The following is a 20071-nucleotide window of genomic DNA, read 5'->3' as shown; positions in this document are numbered from 1 at the left end:
TTAAAAGGGGCCAATAAATGAAATCCAGCTTAGTTTTTGAGTTCCCCCTCTGGTCAAGTTTGTGTGTGCTATGATTGTGTGCACAAGTGGACACATCTGTTCTGACAGATGCTTGTTTGTACCCACAGATATGCTTTTCCAGAAGGTGCAAAGGAGTGAGGGGAGGTTAATGGAGTACTGTCTTCCTCTGTTTAGCCTTGTGCTTGCATTGATAGCTGTATCGCATACAGGCAGATACCGATTCCATAACCAAAAGAAATGATCTGTGAAGCGCCACCGTTATGCTAAAGCAAGATCTTAGATAAATGTGCATGGATTCCCGGTTCTCCATTCAGCGCTGCTAATCTCAAATTCTGCTGGTTAGTCAAAGCAGAGTAGGCTACACAAAAAGCTCTCAGACAGAATGGAGAGACAGATGAAAAAGGCAATGAAATGCAGAAAGAAAATATGGATTGGGAGTCTAGTGGATTGGACCAGATGCAGGCTTTTAAGAGCAGGTAAATAAAAGAAGCAGCCGGCACACAGTGAACTTATCAATGTGTATTGACTAGCACTACGTCAGCTCACAATGCCATTCCACTGAGTGAAATTTAGACTGCAGTTAGGTTTGTGCCAGGGTTATTTATTATAGTTAATTAAACTAAAACCATAAAAGCATTTTTGTTACATTTTGTTGACTAAAATAAATGTTAACTGAAAAACCCTTAAACTTATTTTATTTCAGCCAGATTCCCTGTTTTTAGTTTAAAAGAATAGTTCAAGATGTACTGTGGATGTTTGTTTGTTCATCAAAACAGATTTGGAGAAATGTAGCATTACATCACATGGTCACCAGTGGATCCTCTACAGTGAATGGGTGCCGTCAGAATCAGACTTAAAACACAAGTAATCCATGCGACTTCATTCCATCAAATAACATCTTGTGAAGTGAAAAACAAGTCTGTTATCAAGACGTTTTTAGCTTCAAACTGTTGCTTCCAGATAAAATACAAATCCTCTATCCATATTGCTTTTTCCAGAGAAAAAGTCGCCTTTTCCAATAAGGAGAAAGATATGCACAGATCAAGCACCGTCTACAAGCACAAAAAGTCCAAAACAGTTCTAAACAAATATTTTGGTTGATTCTGATGTGAAAGGACAACAGGGGATGGACTTTTTCACTGGAGGATACGTTATTATATATTATGAACTATTACTTTTCCCAGAAATTATGGTTTAACCTTAAAATGCTTAGATGATGGATTTGTTTCTTACAAGCAAGCAGCTTTTCACTTCACAAGACATTAATGGATGGACTGGAGTGGCGTGGCGTGGCGTGGACTACTTAGTTGTGGATTATTGTTTTGTTTTTCTCAGCTGTTTGAACTCTCATTCTGACGGCACCCATTCACTGCAGTTCTGATGAAGAAACAAACTCATCCACATCTTGGATGGCCTGAGGATGAGTAAATTTTCGGCAAATTTTCATTTTTGGCTGAATTATTCCTTTAACTTGATGCACTAAAAAAACAAAAATGAAATAAAAAATAATAAAAAAAACTGTAAAGACATAAAAAACCTAAATAGAAATTACAAAACACAAAAAAATTACTAAAACGTTTAATTTAATATGAAAACAGAATACATAAAAACAAACAAAAATTACTTCAAAATTTTTATAAAAACTATAAAAGGATTTCAATGATACTAAAATAACACTGGTTTGTGCTGTGCGGTTGTGAAGCTGAGAGTTTTTTTTTAGCAATAAGGACCATGACATTTTTGAGTTGCACAGTGCAAAAGGAGGGGGCACAAACACGATCATCCACACAAAAGGAGAGTAACTGAGCCATGTTGGCTTTGACGACACTTTATTTCAGTCAACAGGGGAGCTGTCTCTTTGCCCAGGCAGAAAACTGAGAACAGTATGGCAAATTGAAAAGCTGTTAAAAGTAAGCCCACAGTAGTTCATTCAAGCGTTTACACTTGTCAGGATTGTTGATGTTAGTAATGAAAATTCAGAAAATGTTTGACAGATGATCTATTGAGCGAACAGTACATTTTGATTCCCATTTTCATAGCGTCATTAGGCGAATATATTATACTGAGAAGCCCATTACAACCATAATCTGCATTAATCATGAAGCTACAATAGACATATATTGAAAATACCATATAAACATCATGTCACTGTTGCAACATTAAGCTAATGCGAGTATCAGTGGCCTGGACCTTAGAAGCGTCACCGTTTGAGTAACATATACAGAAGACCAACATATTGCTCTCATTTCAACCCAAGCAAATTAAAAATGTAAATCTGCTATGTGGGAAAATCTCAGCAGCATTTTCCATTCACAGTGAACCAAAGAAACAGCAGTGGCTCAAATGCAGTGCTAATTCCACTTGAGACTGTGCTCATGGATCAAAGTGTCCACAACAATACAAAACACTGTGGTGCTTCAAACAAACTCATTGAATCATTTACCTTTAAACCATGTGTGGGTGTGCGCTTTCATTGATGGTGCATTGCTTATGGCTGAGAATTAGATGCACAGCTGTGTGATGTGCGTGAAAGCTAATATGCAATCAGAAAATAAAGTGCCATATTTAATTTGACTTGAAATGCTACATCAGTCAATATAAAGGTGCAGTGATCTGTCTTACAGATACTGTAGTGCAATTATAACAAAACAACACAGCTATCACATTTAGTATGTATGCGCTTTCATTTTAAACAGTGTGTCGTTAATGCACAATACCTGTGAGCTTAATTCATAATTTAGCCAAAATACTGACATTGACATAAGGAGGTTGATATTTTATAAATATATAATACACAAATGTAGTTAAATAAAAAACAGAGGTCTGTATGAAAATGCCAGTAAACACTGCATAAAAAGGCAAGGAAAAATCAGTTAAATACTCAGAAATCACACAATGACATACAAAAATAAAGCTGTGGAAATAAGTTCATTTGTCCCGTTAAAGTATGATAAGATGCTCTTTAAATTGTCCTGGCAGTGGTAAGATTGTAAGGAGGCTGAAAAGCGTTCATTATAGAATGCTGCCATACAGATACGTCAAAAGTACACTAAAGAATTTGTACAAAAACTGCTATTATAATTTTGTAGTAGAGGAATGATTGTATGTGCAATAGCTATGGCTCAGTGGGAGGGCACCATGTTCTTACCACCAGGCTCTCTGTTGAGATACGTGGCCCAATAAACCAGGTTAAAACTGCCAAAAAGCACTGGAAAGATGATGCGAGACATACGGTCAATCTTGCTGACGCTGTTGAAGGTCTTCAGTGCTTCTTTAGCCACTGGCTGAGCTTTACTGGGCTCCGCTGTAGCGCTCTTTGAGACAGTGGGCAGAGCAGAGTCCTTTGCAATGTGGGGCACGTAGTTTGCCACAGCGACTGCATATGCGTTATTCTTTTTAATAACGGACGTCTCCTTTTTCTGAAGTCAGAAGGAATTAGTTAACACAATGTTACATGATCAGTCAATGACATTAAGCTTATAATAGTATTAAAAAAGAAACACACAATGTCAGACAGCGTTCAAAATGATGGGAGTTTAAAAGTACAGTTCACTCAAAAAAGAAAATTTGCTGAAAATGTACTCACCCTTAGGCCATACAAGATATAGATGAGTTTATTTCTTCATCGGAACAGATTTGGAGAAATGTAACAAGGAATTAGTTAACACAATGTTACATGATCAGTCAATGACATTAAGCTTATAATAGTATTAAAAAAGAAACACACAATGTCAGACAGCGTTCAAAATGATGGGAGTTTAAAAGTACAGTTCACTCAAAAAAGAAAATTTGCTGAAAATGTACTAACCCTTAGGCCATACAAGATATAGATGAGTTTATTTCTTCATCGGAACAGATTTGGAGAGTTACATCACTTGCTCACCAGTGGATGCTCTGCAGTGAATGGGTGCCGTCAGAATGAGAGTCATGAAAACATCACAAGTATTCCACCACTCCAATCCATCAATTGACATCTTGGGACGTGAAAAGCTACATGTTTGTAATAAATCTATCATTAAGACATAAATCCATTTTTAACTTCAAACCATTGCTTCCTGTTAAAACTAGCCTCTGTCCATAATATTGCTTTCTCCAGTGAAAAAGTTGTCTCGTGTGAATTGACCGTTCGCAAAGACCCGCCCTCCTTAGTTACTGTTGCCATCCCCGACAAACAATGCCGCTCTCACACTACACACATCATGCATGTTCTCACGCAGTGAAAAATACAAAACTGACAACGCACCAACAGACAAGACAGAGCAGGTTACTTCTGCTATGAAACAAGGTCTCAGGGCTCTCAGCTTTCAAATTTTGTCATTTTTAAAGAAATTTAAACGATAAATACCATTTTGTGGCTCTTTAATTTGTCGTAACAGATCACTGTATTACCTAGTTCAAACACGTGAACCGATTGTATTTTCATATGTACTTAATGCACAAATACACTCCAAAGAGAAAGGAAAAATTGAAATCGCATCATATGACCCCTTTAAGGCTAAAAGGGATAATGTTACAGCTGCGGCTACTGGGCATGCGCATTTACATAATTTCCGAGCCGACAATATAATATGAAACCTATGAAAATGGTTTTAAAAAGCACATGGGGCCATAGTTTCATCACTTTAGAGTGTCGCAGTGACTGTCTTTTTGCAGTAAAGGACCTGTCATAGTTTAATGAGTGGGAAGATGACGTGAAGATGACAGAGGTTAGCTACATTGAAAACAGATGAGCGCATATACAGCTCCCATTCGGGGTGACGTTCACGGGATTTTGTTCACAGAACGATAAGAGCACACGTTTTAACATATTATTTTATTATTTAACACTCAGTATTTTAACTTAACTCTTTCCCCGTAAAAGCTTTGTTCGTCTTCGGAAAGCTTTTTCGGGTTTGGAACGACATGGGGGTAAGTGATTAATGACAAAATGTTCATTTTGGGGTGGAGTATCCCTTTAAGCACTGCAAGCCATGCATACAGCGCTGGTGTAAGATGTCGGGCAAGATGGTGGATAGCAGCGGCGGCACATAATATCCGCATTCTGATTGGTCAGATCGCCTGTCAATCAAGTTATTTGAGAACGGTCAGTTAGGAGAGAAATATGCACAGATCAAACACAGTTTACAAGCGAAAGCCATTCTAAACAAATTTGACTGATGTGAGAGGACAACAGGAAGTGGACTTTTTCACTGGAGGAAATGTCATTATGGATTATGGACTGGTATTTTGATCAGAAGCAACAGGAGTCCTGTGGATTATTGTGATGTTTTCATCAGCTGTTTGGAATCTCTTTCTGACGGCACCCATTCACTGCAGAGGATCCATTGGTGAGCAAGTGATGTAATGCTACATTTCTAATCTTTTCAGATGAAGAAACAAACTCATCTACATCTTGGATGGCCTGAGGGTGAGAACATTTTCAGCCAATTTTAATTTTGGGGTAAAATTTTCCTTTAACTGTGCTGAATTAACAGTGTTGATTTCCCTTATCTAAATAACCCCTCTTCTCAATGACAATAATCAAAGCTACCAGATGTGCTCCACTCCAAAATCAAAGCTGTATCGTCATGGTTACCTTATCATTGACAATGCTCTTGCCATCCCAGGCCCAGCCGCGCTTGGTGAAGTAGTTTACTGTGGCAAACTCGATGAGAGCAGAGAAAACAAACGCGTAGCACACAGCGATGAACCAGTCCATGGCTGTGGCATAGGCCACCTTTGGTAAAGAGTTTCGAGCGCTGATACTCAAAGTGGTCATCGTTAGCACTGTAGTCACACCTAGACAAAAATATCAACAAAAAAGACTGAGCGCTGTATATACCGCATTAGTGCAGCATGCCTCACTGCAGATAATTACCAGCATTTATGCCGTTCACTCATTTGTGGAAGAGACAGCACAGATGTACACGTGTAATCACAAATGCCCTGGGCTAATGAAATTGTGTTCATTTCAGCAGTCAGTCATATGCCCTAAGTGGACCTCCTGTCTTCATTTTATATAGATGATCTTATGTTTTTTGTAAACAATTTTAATGAATTTTTGCATCCTCAGGGAAAATAAATCAATCCAAATATATTCATCATTATAACAGATATTAGGGAGAAAACATAGGAAAATTCACAAAAATTTACAAAAATCTCACTTTTATCTTTTCAATCAACTCAAGACATTTCTTTCAGGTCGATAAATAAACTAGATGATTTGAATAGCTTTGTTTGGAAAAAATTAATAATTCTAGAATGACTGGGGTGATTTTATGCAGGAGTGCATCTGCAAGGAAAATAAAAATAATGATCAATTGACTTTTATAATTATAAAAAATGACTTTTTACTCTGAAGATCTGTTTAAATGCAATACATACCATGATGGCAGAATGATTAGGAGCAGAATGTTTAGGGGAAAAACTTGAAAAATTTGAGTTTACTCATTACAAGAACCAGTTCAAACCTCTTTCAGTAACCATAAAGTGCACAGTTTAGAAAGAAAAATCTTCCTACTGTTTTTAACCCATTCAGTATGACTATAATATAGTAATAATTTGTATGAATACTTTCATTTAGCAAGGATGCATTAAATCGATTAAATGTTATGTAAGATTTTTATTTCAAATAAATGGATAATGGCTCCTTTAATAAATTACATTTTAAAATGCATTAATTAAATGGGTGGTTGACTGTTTTTTTTATAGGCTTGATTGTGTTTATGGGGTGCAGTCTAACATGTGTTAATGCTTCGTTTGTTAAAAAATGCATTCCACATGAAATCGCAATCAACCACCCCTTTAATTAATTTAAATATTTCACAAAATTGGTATTATTATATTTTTGATATATTTGACAATATATCTCTCATAGTGAGAGATATATTGTAATAGTGTTATACTTACACTATAAAATAAAATAATTTGGTGTTAATAAAATAAAATCATTTAATTTTATATAGTAGTACAACTGTAAAACCACAACACAATTTCTTTATTTTCAAATGTTAAACCATTGTGATTTTGGCAGTTTTCCTGCAAATAAATAAACGTGCAATCTGCTTGAGCCATTTGCTATCTGTGCTGGTACTGCGCTGCACAGTGCATAATTCAATTTTGCCATTCAATTTAGATTTTTTTTTTTTTCATCATGGCAGCATTAACTAATCAAATGATGACCAAATGATCATATAACCAGCATTTTAAAGAGCCAATTTACAGTAGGTGCCTGTATCACAGTGGTGGAGCGATGTTGTACAGTCCCAGTAAAGTGTACCATACACGGGTAGTTTACTGCATCCCCCCCGCAACTGAGCACTGATGCAAGATGTAGAATTGTGGTGTGCAAATTACGTTCAGCAATTCATGAGTGTTAACCTCATTTGCATAAATCCTTTAGTGAATTGGCCACTAAAACAACAAAGCGTGTGAATAAAAGACGCTATCAGCATTTCATTCTTAGCGAATTCCCCCTGCGAGTCTGTGTTTAATTTAAATGTGTTTTTGGATGCTAAGGCTTCCTCCCACTGAATGAACAAAAATACACACATTCATGCACATAACTGGGCAAATTTTTCACCTACAAAAACGCAGACATACACACGGCGGCCAATTTTTAGAGCTGTTTGCGTTCGCTCGCAGCCATTTCAAATTCATCCCTAGAGTTCAGAAGGAAATTGAAATTGCTAGAGAAAATCAAAAACTGTACACATTCTACATCAGCTTTACCCATGACTGCATCAGTAATTTAATCAGAACTACAAAATCAGCATGCTAAATTGATTTTTCATCGAAAAGATGTACACAGCCAACAAATAAATATGTGCCGTAGTAAACTGAATTAAAAACCTTTCCACATTATGTTCTGATTACACAACACATGCTCACCCACCAAAAACTGTGCGTGCGGGGACAGACTCTCGGTTGAGCCAAAAAGAGACTTGGGATAAGATGACGGTCATTATGCAAGGCAGGTACGTCTGGATCACAAAGTACCCAATCTTCCTCTTCAGATGGAAATGGGCAGTCATCACTGTATATTCACCTGCACAGCAGGAGAGAAACACGAGTGAGGGAAGAACGATGGATAGGAGCATATGGATCCAGATCATTTTGTGACTGCTTGCGAATGTCTTACCAGTACTGGACTTGATGGTTTCCTTGCCAACAGTATGTCCTGTTAAGTCATACTGGTTAAGTCTAGAACCATCTGGAGCTACTTCCACCGATAAGGTGGCATCACGTGTCCAAACATACGTCACCTCTGTCAGAGTGTAAGCATCTACACACAGACACACTATATTTGAATAAAACCCAAAGCACAGACAGACACTAAGCTTCATGGGAAATAAAGTAAATGATTAGCATTTTTGCTTACAGCTGCCAAATTTAAGCGGACAGGAATGGAAGTCCATTGGAAAGTCCTCAAGATGCATCGGGCATTCAGCTTGCACTGTCAACCTGCACAAATACATAAATACACCTCAAAATTATGTGTTCTTAATAGGGCTGTCAATTTAATTCATTAATTTTGTACATTTAGTTATAAAAATCATAAAATGTATAAAAAGGAATTTTCCCACCATCAGAGCAATTCAAGCTTACTGTTAATTATACGATATATAAGATTTTTTTGAAGAAATAAATACTTCCATTCAGCAAGGATGCATTAAATTAATCCAATGTGACGGTAAAGACATTTCTAATGTTACAAAAATGTGACCATGCACCACAAAACCAGTCATAAGGGTCAATTTTTTTAAATTGAGATTTATACATCATCTGAAAGCTGAATAAATAAGCTTTCCATTGATGTATGGTTTGTTAAGGACAATATTTGACCGAGATACAACTATTTGGAAATCTAGTTTTGCTATATTTACAGTAGGAAATTTACAAAATATCTTCATGGAACATGATCTTTACTTAATATCCTAAGGATTTTTGGCATAAAAGAAAAATCTATAATTTTGACCCATACAATGTATTTTCGGCTATTGCTACAAATATACCCCAGCAACTTAAGACTGGTTTTGTGGTCCAGGGTCACAAATGTCTATTTCAAATAAATGAGTGATATCTACTGCAAATTCAAAGAAATATTTTACATTTTAAAACATATTAAAATAGAAAGTTATTTGACATTATAATATTTCACAATATTATTGTTTTATTGTATTTTTGATCAAATAAATTCAACCGATGAGCATAACAGATGTCTTTCAAAAACATTCAAAACAAATTAGGACTGTTAAACAATTAATTGCGATTATCAAACCCAAAATAAAAGTTTGTGTTTACATAATACATGTGTGTACTGTGTATATTTATTATGTACATACATTTAAGAAAATATGTTGAAGTGGAAATAAAACAATAAAGCCACTTTTTGTAATGTCTTTCAATTATATTGATTTAGGGGACTTTTCTTATCAAATATTGATATATGTGATTGATTGTGAATAGTTTGATGAATTAATCAGCATATCATGTAATTATTTTGATTCATTTATTTGATAACTCTAGTACAGGGGTACCTCATGGTGTACAGTAGAGTGCCGTTCTCCATAATCCGCAGTAGTTTGTTGGGCATGGTCATGTTGTGAGCCACAGATTTCTTGCCGTTGTGAAAGAAAGTGTCTGGAGTCCAGATTTTACTGGCCATCAGGTTGTTGAGACGCAGGATGTTCATTGGCCCGTTAAACTTCAGCCGCTCGTCTGTCCAGCGCTGACGGAAAAACACATCCACTGTGTATTCCTGAGAATGGAGTGAAATACCAGGGGAGATAAGAGTGCAAGAGATTCTTCAGTGCTGATGTGTGCATCAGACAAAATATACCTGACACAGAAAATATATTTTCATTCAATGTGGGATCCAAAGTCTAAATGCTACTGTTAGTCTATTTCAATTTGGTTTTATTAAAAAATATATTATCAGGATAACCACTTGAAAAGTTGAGTTTAATTTATTAAAACAAAAATTTCATTCATCATCGATGCATTTAATTGATCAAAAGAGACAGTACAGACATGTATAATGTTGAAAAAGATTTATATTTTTTAACTTTCTATTCATCAAAGAATCCTGATAAAAATGTATCAAAGTTTCCACAAAAATATTAAGTTGTTTTCAACATTCACAATAATAAGAAATGTTTCTTATGCAGAAAACCAGCATGTTAGAATGATTTCTGAAGGATCATGTGATAATGAAATAATGGCTGCTGAAAATTCAGGTTTGCCATCACAGCAATAAATTACATTTTAATGTTTTTAAATAAATGTTAAATAAATTACATTTTAAATCCATTTTAATTATTTAAATATAAAAGAGAAAACTGTTATTTTAAATTGTAACAGTATTTCACAATATTAATGTTTTACATACAGCCTTAGTGAGAATAAGAGAGAGAAAAAATCCTACTGACACTAAACCTTTGAATAGTAGTGTATATTTTAGGAGTATTAAAATATACTTGTAGTATTTATTTGTCCTACTTTTTTGCTTTAATGGCATATCATTTATTTCTAGATTTAATCAGAATCAGAAAGAGCTTTACTGCCAGGTATATTTACACATATGAGGAATTTGTTTTAGTGACAGAAGCTTCCACAGCACAACAGAATGACAGTGACAGACAAGACACAGATAATAAAAAGAATAAATATTTAATATTTAATATTTAATATTTAATAGGTAAATAGGAAATAGGAAAATAGGAAATAACAATATACAAAAAATATTTAAAGAAAATATACACAATATACAAAATGGACAATAGATGGTATTTGTGTGTACAGGTATGTTATGTACAAATGCAAATGAAATTTGATTTTAAATCTCAGATATTCAATGTGGTCTCAGACACTGGATTTAGCTGTAAACCTTTCAATGACAGCTAAAAGAAAAGTATTAAAATTAAGACTGAATGGGCTCCCTCAGTAAATGTCAGCAACTTTTCAGTTCACTCAGTATGTTCATTGTCTGTGTATAATGAGTGTTTCATCTCCCTCTCTATAGTACTAGAAAGTGGCAAAGTGTCAGAAGCGCTTCACATCATTGCATTATATCCCAATCCCTCGGGCACTGCGCTGCCATGCACCGACCCCCGGGGTGAAGGCGGGCATCCAGTTTCCATGGCAGCACAGAGACAGAAAAACACAATGTTATGTACGTAAGAGATAATACTTATTCACTCCCACACTCATACAGGAAAGATAATATTGTGTGGCAGTACATGCTGTCACTGGAGCGCCAGGGCTCCCCTGCACTCACAGAGCCCATCTGTAATGCTAAATTTCCTTCTCATTCTTCCATCCATCCTCCATCAGCTTTCACAATGTCACAATCATACTGTATGGAACAAACCTATTATGGGTCCATACTAAGTTAATTCCAGTACCATTATAAAATCTAAAACCTTCATCTCGGACAAACTTTGAGGAAAGCTTGCCTGGTCATTTGATATTCTTGCTAACATCTTGCAACATTACCCTCCGTTATGCAGGAGAACTCCTCAAGCAAAAAGACAATACTTGTCACTTTCCATTCTGTCATATCATAACCACACGGCCTGAAGGGAGTGGCACGGTAAGACTGAAAAAAAATAACCTGCTTATGTGATCCTCCACAGTATATGTCTATTTTAAGGCATTATAATGTTCAAAGGAACATGAAATTGTGGAACACTAGACTGATCATTCAAAAGGAAGTGGGCAAAAAGCAAGATTTACTGAAGATTTTGTATATCTTTGACCATATCAGGATCAGTTACAGCAATATTATTAATTCTTTAAAGGGGTCATGAACTGAGAAATCAAAATTCTCTTGATCTTTTGACATATAAGAGGTCATTGTGCTATAAAACATTCTGTAGGTTTCAGAGCTCAAAACTTTCTCGCTAGTCTAAAATGAGCTTATATTGAAACCAGTCTTCCAAAATGACAGGTTGTGGAATGTGCCACTTTATGACGTAAAAGTGTGGATAAACCAACCCGATCTCATGAAAGTGCGTATAAATAGTACGCCAAATAAAAACAAAAACTCACAGTACTGATATGCAAAAATTTACTTTGGCGTGTATATGCTACGTAATGGGTAGGATTAGGGTTGTGGGGTAGATGCGTATCATATGTACGCGAAAGCTGCGTATCATATGCACGTCAACAAATTTTGTATCATATGCACGCGATAACTGCGTATTATATGCACGCCAAACACGTGTGTATCATATGCATGCCAAAGTAAATTTTTATGTATCAATACCACGAGTTTTTGTTTTTATTTGGCGTTCTATTTATAAGCATTTTCATTAGACCGGGCTCTGATAAACACTGCCTCCGCAGAAGAAGATCAATGCCTGCTTCTACATCATGCCTGTTTAGCCTCGCCCAACAATTCACGCACGAAGTCTAAGTAACGAGAGAGGTCATTTTTAATGAAGTTCCAGACTGCGTCACTCAGACCGCGTCACCGTGAACTTGGTCTTTTGTTCACTTAATTTTACCCTGGATTCGTTTACAAACAAGGCACAATTCGACACAGGATTTTCAGAAAGAGTAAAACTAAAAGACGAGGCTGTGCCAACTATATTGTATCCGACAGTAATGTCACTGTTTTTATTACGTGGCCACTATTGCTTTGTCTCTTCTTACAGATCATTTAATATGAGTATTTATGCGTTTTTGACCTAAATGACGGCAGCATATATCTATGAAGGATGTACTGTCAAACGTTTTCACAACTGTTAGCCAATCATAGCAGTGTGTGTTTATTTCCGATTCTAAAATCAGATGGGTGGGTTAAAAACAGGACAGAAAAATAGCCTATTAGGCCTACTTCTAAATTATTATGTTTTTTGATCTAAAAATGTTGATAACATTATCAGTGGACCTCAGAGAACAGTACAAAATAAAAAACAAAGGCAGCTCATGACCCCTTTAAAATTCACTGTTGGTCAGAGCATAGCTGATAATATAGCAATAATTTCTAAATCAATTTCTAAAATCAATGTAAAAAAATCAAACTATTCTGGATATTACATTGTAAACGGTCTGGATTCAGTTTTTTAGCAGTATAGTTATAGCATCAATCATCTTAGTTGTTAACATGTAATGTTGTAATCTGTATAGGCCATAATTTATATATCTACAATACCATTTCAAAGTTTGGGGTCAGTAAGATTTTTTTTTTTTTTTGAAAGAAATTAATACTTTCATTCAGCAAGGACACATTCAGTCAATCAAAAGTGACAGTAAAGGCATTTATAATGTTACAAAAGATTTCTATTTTTAATGCTGTTCTTTTGAACTTTATATTCATCAAAGAATACTGAAAAAAATTTACCACGGTTTTCATAAAAATATTAAACAACACAACTGTTTTCAACACTAAAAATAATAGTAAGCAGCAAATTCATGTGCACCAAATCAGCATATTAGAATGATTTCTGAAGGATCATGTGACACTGAAGACTGGAGTAATGGAACAAATTACTTTTTAAAATATATTAAAATGTGTTAATATATTATGAAATATATTGAAATAATAGAAAACCGGTATTTGAACTTGTAATAATAGTTAACAATATTTCTGTTTTATTATATTTTTGATCAAATAAATGCAGCCTTGATGAGTGTAAGAAGCTTAATAAGGTACCATACATTTAAACATTATTTAAGATGCACAACTTTCACAAATTAATACTGTGGAAACCTTTAGAGAGAAGTAATAGAGCAGTGTTGTGTTTAATATTATTTACAAAATAATGCAAATCTCTTGCTAGAGTACTCATCACAGGTGATGACTGGAGAACTGCAGATTCAAAAATCATGATTTCCCAAGAGCACCCAGAAAAAAAAAACATGACAGAAATACCCAGTGTGATGATCGTCCTGACATAATACGGTCTTTACGAACAGAGAATTTTCTAGTACAGGATAGTGAGAGTGTTCAGTGGGGTTTAGAAAACACACCACTGGCCAGTAAAAGATGATACATAATGAATGAATCAATGAAAAATCCCTTTTCTCTATTCTAAATATTTGAGAGCAGACAGTGTGAATTGGGGAAAAAGAAGAGTACTGAGAAAAGCTTTTAGCCAGCAGCAGGTACCAAATGCTATGAATAGACAACAGATGGACAACAAGGATTGAGGTAGAGAGATGATGTGGTATTAAAGGAGAAAAAGTGAGATAACCAACAGGAAAATATAAAATATTTCGGTCCCACTTTATATTAAGTGGCCTTAACTACTATGTACTTACATCAACAAATAAGTACACTGTACTTATTGTGTTTATATTGTATTGCAAAACACTTTTGCTGCTATTGAGGTGGGATACGGGTAAGGTTAGGGACAGGTTTGTTGGTATGGGTAGGTTTAAGGGTGGGTTAAGGTGTAAGGGATGGGTCAACAGTGTAATTATAAATGTAATTACAGAAATTAATTACATATGTAATTACATGCAGGTATTTTTTAAATATAAGTACAATGTAAAAACATGTATGTATACACAATAAGTGCATTGTACCAAATTATTAATTTAAATGTAAGTACATAGTTGTTAAGGCCACTTAATATAAAGTGGGACCAATATTTCTGATAAATATTATTTGACTCTCACTATACAGCACACAAATCATCTGATGTGTGAAGAGGGATGTCTTACCATGTCCGTATCTGATACTGGTCCAAAACTGGTTACATAGATATCAGTCTTCACCTCCGTCACTCGATCTATGTTACACAGCAAAATGAAACTCCAAATTACAATGTTATCAACCAGGAACTCCTCGTCTAAGTCTACTCAAGTATAATGTGCTATATGGTTGTCAACGACTTAAATTTCAGCCTGCTCCTCACATAAAACTACTGAAGACTTGGAATATAGCAGATGAGTCCTGTGTACTTTTATGACGGTGTTTTTTGAAGCTTGATAAATCAGCATCCGCTTTCCTGGATGGAAAATGGAAGCTCAGATATTCTGCCTGAGATCTCCTTTGTGTTTCACAGATGAAGGGAAACTAATTTGGGGTTCAAATGACATAGACGTGAAAAAAAGATGAAAAAATTATTTTTTTTAAATCTGAGTGCACTATTACTTTAGCTTATCTTTAGTGGAACCATGGCAACACTTCATTCTGGCTCTTGGCTCGACTGCATGTCCACTGACTCCTGTGAATGCGTTTTTGTGTGCTAGTCTCTCTAAATCTCAAAAAGGAAACACTCACAAGAAATCAATTTGCCTCATGGTGGGCGTCACTCGATCCATGATGTCTTTTATGTTGCCAAGCTCAGAGCTTCCAAACAATAGCAGGGGCCACATAAATACATATTAACACTGGCAGACTACACAGGCAGGGTTTGTTGATTGTTAAGTGGAGATGAGATTGCTGGCTTATTCAGTCAGGCGTGGCTCAAAATTTCTCAGGTCATCAACACCTCATTATAATTAGTTTATCAGTGGTAAAATCAGGTCAGAGTGACAATGCACATAAACAATGAGTCACTTAAATGTTTTACACATAATGACACATTTTACTGATTTCAGCCATTTTTTTTTTTTCTTGTTGTGCTATTTATAAAATTCCTAAACAGAAACAACACAATCACAGCAATTTTGCTTATTAGTACATCATAAAATGCATATAACTGTAATATCAACTTCAGGAAATGTGACACAGCACTAATTCCCTAGGTGTTCTTACCTCCAAGACCAGGTCTCAGCCTATTGTCGTAGCCATCAAGCAGTCGGTCCAAGATCCGTGTGAAGAGGGTAATGTTGTTTTTAAAGGCATCTGAGCCGGATACATCTGTCTCAGAACTACACAAGATACATCTGGCATCTCAAAAGTCTGTTACATAAACATATACTGTAGGCTACACAGTTGCATGCAGAAAAAGCTGTTCTCTACAGACCTTGTCCCATAAAGTTATGAGAGGACGACCATCTGGCAAAAGCACAAACATGACAGCTGTACCAAAACACCTGAGACTTCATCTTAGCAAACTTGTCTCCAAACGGCCAATCTATTAATCATTCCCTCTAGGTGCGTGCATATTTACATACAAGTTTGTATAATTAGCTTTTTTTTGTTGTTGTAATTATTCATTTTGTGAACATAAGTATGTATGAAAATAGACTTTTTCAAAAAAATAAAGTAGAAATGTACATACTGCTATAATGTAGTTGCAACTGACTAGCATTACAGAAATGTTCAGTATAAATTAAGGTCAATCACAAGTATTTTCAATGTCACCACAGAAAATAATTCAATCAAAGTTTGAATTTATTATTTAAAAAAAAAAAAAATGAATTCCTCATTAAGACATCAGGGTTAGTGTAACGTTTCGTAATGCAAGTGGTGTCAGTTTGCAGAAATATTTTACTCATATTTCTGTTGATTGTATCACACTAGTCTTATGTATCACATGTATGTATATATAATATACTTGTGGGAAAAAAACTGTTCATTTGTTGCCTTAGTCTTGTTTACTTTTATTCCAAGTTGTCTTAATTATGATTTTTGATGATATGATGATATTATCAAAATGATTATCTGTGGTGGTAATTCAACATGCTGTCTATTAAGATTAACTGCATTTAACTCAGAACATTCCTTTAAATCATGATTTAATTGTGTATACAGTATAAGGGACAGTTCACCTAAAAATGAAAATTCTGTCATCATTTACTCTCATTTACCCTCGTGTCCTTCCAAACATGTATGACTGATGTTCCTCTGTGGAAGATTTTTTGAGAAATGTTGGTAACCAAACAGTATTGGTGACCACTGACTTCTGTTGTATGAACATAAAACAAAATATAAACGACATTTCTCCAAATGTATTTTATATTCCACAGAAGAAAGTTACACGGAAGGATAGAATCCTGGACAAGTGCTATGGGAACATTAAAAAGGCTTATGAGGCCAGATCTAAACCACCTTTGGCCAATGCTGACCACAATACCATCTACCTCATTCCTATATATAAAACCATGCTCAAACGTAGTAAACCAGTAGTGAAAGAAGTAACAGTGTGGTCAGATGACGCTATAGAAAGACTAAAAGGTTGTTTCCTATGCACAGATTGGGATGTTTTTAATAACATGGACATTGATGAGACTACGGAGACTATTACGGACTACATAAACTTCTGTGTGGATAATGTACTTACTAAAAAGAATGTTATCGTATATCCGAACAATAAGCCGTATATAACTAAAGAGCTGAAGGATTGCATTAATCGGAAAAAAAAAACTGCATTTAAAAACAAAGATTATGTTGAGTTGAAAAACATACAAAAAGAGCTCAATTGTCAGTTAAGGCAAGCTAGGGGACGACAGAAAGATATGATTGAGTATAATTTTACTACCCTGAACTCTAAACTGTGGAACACTATGAAAGTTGTTACAAATATGGAACCAAGTAAACCACATATATGTGTAATGGATGAGTTTGCTAAAGCAAATGAGCTGAATGATTTTTACCTTCGGTTTGAAACACAGGATTTTTTCGGATGGATGCAATCTAATTGTAGACTCTTTGGTATATGATGGGGATACTAGACTGGAGGCAGACAGTACCAAAGTGCAGTTATTGTTTCGTCAGTTGTGTACAAAGAAATCTAAAGGTCCGGATGGGATTTCTGTCCGCCTTTTAAAAACTTGTGCGGTAGAACTTACTTCAGTTTGGTGTACACTTTTCCAACATTCACTGGAATTACACTTGATTCACTGGAGTTCCTGCACTTTGGAAAAAATCTGTGATTACCCCAATCCCTAAGAAACCACACCCATCTGAGAATAATGATTATAGACCTGTAGCGATAACTTCGATCGTTATGAAATGTTTTGAGAAATACATGGTGACCTTACTGAAAAATGAAGTGACACCACAGCTAGATCCATGGCAGTTTGCCTATAAGCAGGGAAGGAGCACGGAGGATGCAGTAGGAGGTATCACTCATTTAGTTTTGAAGCATTTGGAGGACACTAAGGCATACGCACGCCTCCTTTTTATCGATTTTAGTTCAGCTTTTAATTTACTACAGCCTTATTTTATCATCTTATTATGATGAAATTAAACCGTTTGTGGAGTGGTGTGATGCGCACCATCTTGTTGTCAATGTGAAGAAAACCGAGGAGATGATCTTTGATCCCAAGTCAATTGGAGATCACAGTCCAGTTTTTATCCATAATGTTCCTATTATGCAGGTGTCCTCTTACAAATACCTTGGTATTCATATTGAGTGTTCATTGACATGGAATGTACATGTTGAAAGTCTGTGTTCCAAGTTACATCAGAGACCGTATTTCTTGAGAAGGCTGAGACTCTATGGTGTTAACAGTAAGATCATGTGGTTGTTCTATCAAGCTGTACTGGAGAATGTGATGATTCGATATGGAATTCATCTTTGGTATGGTAACTTGACAGTGCAGTTAAAGACTAAGCTTACACAGCTTATTCGAATAGCCATGAAGATTGTGGGCATGAAGGAGCATTCTTATCTCCAGACCCTGTATGAAAAATCAGTGCTTAGGGAGGCATACAAGATCCTAAATGATACAACGCACATTTTGAATCCAGAATTTGAAATGTTACCATCAGGAAGGAGATTTAGAATGCCAAGGTGCAGACTTAATAGGTTTAAGAATGAATTAATTCCTTCGGCAACTAAGACACTAAAAAGTAGCATGAGTTAGCTTTTTTTTTTATGTTTTATCAATGTTTTATTGAGATGGTTGTTTATTTGTGTGTGTTATGTATTGTTTAAATGTGGTCATGCAGTGGCTGTTTTTGGAGCCCAAGACAAATTTCCCTTTGGGGACAATAAAGTATACCTTACCTTACCTTATACAAATGTGGAACAACATGAGGGTGAGTAAATGATGACAGAATTGGAATTTTGGGTGATGTGATATTAACTTTACACTAGGCTATTTATTTATGTCTATTTTAATATATAATTATACTGTTTATTTCTGGCAATATTGTAAATGATGACAATCATGCCAAAAAGCTTTTTGCCTGACTCTGAAAGAGAAAAAGAGGGAGAGAGCGGTTGTGATAACCACACGTTTATTGGGCTTTATCTTGGAAAAAAACCGCGCGCTCTCTTGAGAAAAAAAGAGTATTTTGTTTTGCTTACCATGCACGCCATAAAGCCAGCAGAAACAGGTAGATTAGAAATCCATGCGAATGACCCAATAGACGATTCATTGTTGAGTTATTCCCTGCCAAAGAAGTTATTTCAGTCTTCAGGTCAGTCTTAAAATGTATTTATATGAGAATGAATCCAGGCAAAACATACAGTGACATTTATTTCTGCTTGTAAGCATTTTGCGTTTACGCACACGCATATTTCCCGAGCGCGCACTAATGGTCATAAGCTGGAGTCAGACAGCGAGCCTTTGTGTTTCAAAAGTTTTACATTTTGAAACTGTTGCAAATATAACTGCCATACCTACAGCGTCTTTACATTTTAAATGAGCTCAATTAAAACTGTTCAAACAGAAGAAGAATCATGTATAAATCTGTCGCTGTCACTGTCGCTAAGTTTAGATGTTCAAAATGTTCACAGCCCCAGGAAACTGATAGATAATTTACAAAACCAAACAAAAAATGCAAAATACACAACAAATTACCTTCGTTTCTCCGAAGCGCAGCTCCTTTGAGACAAAGAAATAAGAAAAGTTGTGCCCCTCGAGCTCACGCTTCCAGAGGCGTCTCATCCGTAGATTCACGGAAACTCCCAGGGCGCGCGCAAAGGCATATAGACTGGCACGTGAGCTTATTGATAAGTGAGATATGCCTTCTTCTATGAATCTTTACGGAAACAATCCAGAGGCGTCCCCTGGTCACCAAGAGTCAAGACACACAATCCGTCTGTATAGCCTAAGATGCTCATGTGAGGACTGAAGCGGCTTGTATGAAATCCATATAGCCTAGGCGTGAGCCTGGAGACTGAGAGCATCAAGTAGCCAAAAGACGCAAGAGGGGACACCGGGTCCTAGAGCCAGCACAGCTCACACATTTGCCCACTGGAGAGCGCATGGACATCAG

General features: G+C 35.8%; 1 protein-coding gene across 2 annotated transcripts; it reads right to left on the bottom strand.

The window, feature by feature from the left end:
- Positions 1-1856: 1856 nt before the first annotated feature.
- Positions 1857-20061, bottom strand: gabra2a (gamma-aminobutyric acid type A receptor subunit alpha2a). Of its 2 annotated transcripts, none has more exons than XM_016562131.1 (10): positions 19654-20061; positions 19158-19276; positions 15713-15828; positions 14674-14741; positions 9540-9760; positions 8381-8463; positions 8141-8284; positions 7895-8047; positions 5597-5799; positions 1857-3440 (listed from the first exon to the last, which is right to left on the bottom strand). In XM_016562131.1, exons 1-10 carry the CDS (start codon positions 19738-19740, stop codon positions 3144-3146), a joined length of 1491 nt encoding a protein of 496 aa, XP_016417617.1. In that variant the 5' UTR covers positions 19741-20061; the 3' UTR covers positions 1857-3143. The 2 variants fall into 2 exon arrangements, with proteins under 2 accessions (XP_016417617.1, XP_016417618.1); XM_016562132.1 differs by having other exon boundaries at positions 19158-19242; positions 19654-19731.
- Between the last annotated feature and the right edge of the window lie 10 nt (positions 20062-20071).

This window comes from Sinocyclocheilus rhinocerous, unplaced genomic scaffold (assembly GCF_001515625.1).
Source record: "Sinocyclocheilus rhinocerous isolate Xijiao unplaced genomic scaffold, SAMN03320098_v1.1 scaffold469, whole genome shotgun sequence".
NCBI classification, from domain to species: Eukaryota; Metazoa; Chordata; class Actinopteri; order Cypriniformes; family Cyprinidae; genus Sinocyclocheilus; species Sinocyclocheilus rhinocerous.
Note: the sequence above shows the minus strand (reverse complement) of the source record. Positions and strands in the feature narration are given on the sequence as shown.